The following is a 3,287-nucleotide window of genomic DNA, read 5'->3' as shown; positions in this document are numbered from 1 at the left end:
CACAGGGAAGCTACCGTCAGGCTGTTGGTTTGACTGTGGCTTGTCGTAAACGATCGTAAATTTCTAGCTGAAATAGTATTTTTCTCTCATACAAACTAGATAGCAGTACTTCTTCACGAACCAGTAGCGATACGAACCAGCCAATCGAACAGGCTGCGTGTCTTTTGCTTTCGCTGCATGTCGCCGCGGTTAATGATGGGCAATTTTGGTGCAAAGTATCATGCATGTATAAAGAAATAAATTAAATAAACATATCACCATATGCTTAAATCTTAATATAAAAATAAATAAATATAGATAGATAAATATATTTAAATTTATTTATTGCACTCTGAAACGGTATACCGGTATTGTCCGGTATCGAAACATTTCATACCAATAGGCAAACCGTAATGACATCCGGAATGGTATTTATAAGTATATTCTCTCTTGTACAGCCAACAATAACGTACATATATAATCTATATATAACCATATTAGCTTAATTAATATGTGTCTAAATTATGATTATTAAAATAAATTTAATTCCAAGCATCCAAACGGAGTTAAAGCTTTTCATGTTCGTATGAGTTAGAGTATAGCGTAGGTGAATTGAAGACAATTTGAAACACATGATGTGTTAGTTAAATAAATATCATGCTAACCAGTAATAAACTATGTGTCCCGTACTCCCGTGGTAACACACGTGCATTTTTTAAATGTAAAATAACATGCTAAATTTGCGATGGTCGGACAGATAAAAGAAGATGGATAGATGCGTGGGACGTATTTGAATTTATCATGATGATGCATCTTGATCAGGAGGAGGCCGGCGGCGGCGGGAAGGGCACCTCCACGAGCCCTTCAAGCATCAGGATGACGCTCCTCATGCCGGGCCTCGCCTGCGGCTCCGCCTGCGCGCAGCACACCGCCACCTTCACCGCCCGCTCCACCTCCGGCGCCTCCACCGCCTCGTCTTCGCAGCCCACCACGCGCCTCACCTCGCCCCGCACCAGCCATTCGTGCGCACACTCCATGAGCGTCCGCTCCTCGCCGGCCTCCTCCAGCTCCATGCTCCGGCGGCACGTCACGATCTCCAGCAGCACCACGCCGTAGCTGTACACGTCGGCCTTCACCGTCAGCGGCCCGACGCCGCGGTACCACTCGGGGGCCATGTACCCGCGCGTGCCACGCACCCCCGTGAACGTCCGCGTCTGGTCCGGCAGCAGCAGCTTCGCCAGCCCGAAGTCGGCGATCTTGGCCGTCCCCGACGCGTCCATCAGGATGTTCTGCGGCTTCACGTCGCAGTGGATCACGCGGCTGTCCAGCTCGTCGTGGAGGTAGTGCAGCCCGCGCGCGATGTCCAGCGCGATGCCCATCCGCTCGCCCCACGCCGGCGGTCCTCCTCCGCCATCGCTGTTCTTGAACAGACGCTCCGCCAGCGACCCGTTGCTCATGTACTCGTATACCAGCAGCCGGTTGGTGCCCTCGTGGCAGAACCCCAGCAGCCGGACCAGGTTCCGGTGGCTCGCCCGCCCGATGGCGCGCACCTCCCGCTGGAACTCCACCTCCCCTTCCTCCACCACCTTCTCCAGCCGCTTCACGGCGATCGCCTTGTCGCCGCCGTTGTGCAGCAGCGTTCCCCGGAACACCGTGCCGAACGCGCCGCGGCCCAGCGGCTCGCGGAAGCCGCACGTCGCGTGCTCCAGCTCCTGGTAGCTGTACGACCTCAGGGGCGCCTCCTCGTCCATGGCCTCCTCCGCGTCCGGCTCTGCGAACGTCCTCCGGCTCGCCCAGAACAGCCACGCCCCCGCCAGGAGCGCGGCTAACGACACGCACGCGAGGAGCCCGATGCAGAGCATCGCGATGGTGACCGCGCGCCCGACGTGGCGGCTCCTGCCGCCAGGCGCGGGATTCGCCGCCGTCCCAGCTGTGTTCTTGACGTAGAGCGTGTACGCGCCGCCCGGGCGGCCGTACAGGAGAGGGAGCTGCTGCTTGTTGCACGTGCCATCGCTGTTCAGCAGCACGACGGCGCAGACGCAGTCGGCCATGCACGCGGCCTGACAGTCGGCCGCGCTCGTGGCCGCGCCCAGCACGGCGTAGGGGGTGTTGGCCCACGACATGTTCTGCATCGCGTCCATGCTCGCACCAGATGCGGCGGCCGCGCAGTCGCCGTCGCGCGACGTCCTGGTGCACCCGAGCGCGTTGTTGCTGGCATCGATGAAGTCGAATCCCGGCGGGCACAGGCAGCTGGGCTGCGCTTCTCCATCGAGGACGCAGTAGCTGTTGACCCCGCACACGCCCTTGACTTGGCACCGGTCGCTCGGCCCGATCCAATGGCCGTCGTCGCTCTTCCACACGCCGCTGGGCGTGACGGCGTGGCGGTACAGACGCAGGACTCCGTCGGGATCGAGCGTGACCCGGTAGAAGACCTGCTTCTCGCCGGCCGATTGCGCAGCCCCAGGTCCCGCCAGGTTCTTGGTGTAGTTGCCGTTGTTTCCGGTGAGGTAGAGTACTCCGGTGGCATCGAGGCGCGCGGTGAGGGGGAAGCCCACCGTGAACGTGTCGGTGGCCCAGTACGCGGCCGCGATGCTGCCCAACTGCACAGGGTACAAGACGAGGTTGCCGTCGTTGATCTGGTTGGTGAGGCGGTACTTCCCGGCGGCCCTGTTGGTGAGCGAGATGCTGGAGAAGAGCTGCGCGCCGGGCACGAGGTCCTGGCCGGGGAGCAAGGTGTCCGTGGGGGACCCGAAGGTGGACCACACCACGGTCCCGTCGGCACCGTAGAGCACGAAGCTGCCGTCGTCGCGCATGGCCGCTGCGACGACCGTCTGGGGCGCCACGGCGAGGCTCCTGTACTGGCCGTCGGCGCCGGTCCAGATCAGACCGTCGTTGGTGATCCTGATCTCGCCGCCCGTGGCCGGCGTATCGTTGCCGGCGGCCGTCCACGTGACCGTCACATTTGGCGCGGTGGTGAGCCAGACACCGACGGCGAGGCCGCCGCCCGAGGCGTAGAAACCGAAGGCGAAGCGGCCGGATGGGGAATGCCACGCGGCGCCGGCGCCGGCCAGCAGGAAGGTTCCCGAGGTGATGTTGTTGGTCTGCGAGCTTGACATGGGCAGGGAAGCAACCGTGGCGAGTGTGAGCAACATCAGACGGATGGGTATAGGTATAGCCATGCCGATGGCTGCCAAGCTAGCTAAACTAACGTCGGGAGTAACCATGTATCCCACCATAAGTGCATGCTGGAGCAGCAGCAGTGATGAAGCACTTCGTTCATCATCTGGCAGATTGACTAGTTCTCTTTC

The 3,287-nt window shown here is 59.8% G+C and overlaps 1 protein-coding gene across 1 annotated transcript; it reads right to left on the bottom strand.

Moving 5' to 3' along the window:
- Positions 1-797: 797 nt before the first annotated feature.
- Positions 798-2,807, bottom strand: LOC136504245 (G-type lectin S-receptor-like serine/threonine-protein kinase LECRK1). The gene has a single exon (XM_066499102.1). It carries the CDS (start codon positions 2,790-2,792, stop codon positions 798-800), a length of 1,995 nt encoding a protein of 664 aa, XP_066355199.1. The 5' UTR covers positions 2,793-2,807.
- Positions 2,808-3,287: the final 480 nt, after the last annotated feature.

The sequence above is a fragment of the Miscanthus floridulus genome, chromosome 14, assembly GCF_019320115.1.
Source record: "Miscanthus floridulus cultivar M001 chromosome 14, ASM1932011v1, whole genome shotgun sequence".
NCBI lineage: Eukaryota > Viridiplantae > Streptophyta > Magnoliopsida > Poales > Poaceae > Miscanthus > Miscanthus floridulus.
The sequence above is the reverse complement of the archived record's forward strand: the minus strand, read 5'-3'. Positions and strand labels throughout refer to the sequence as shown.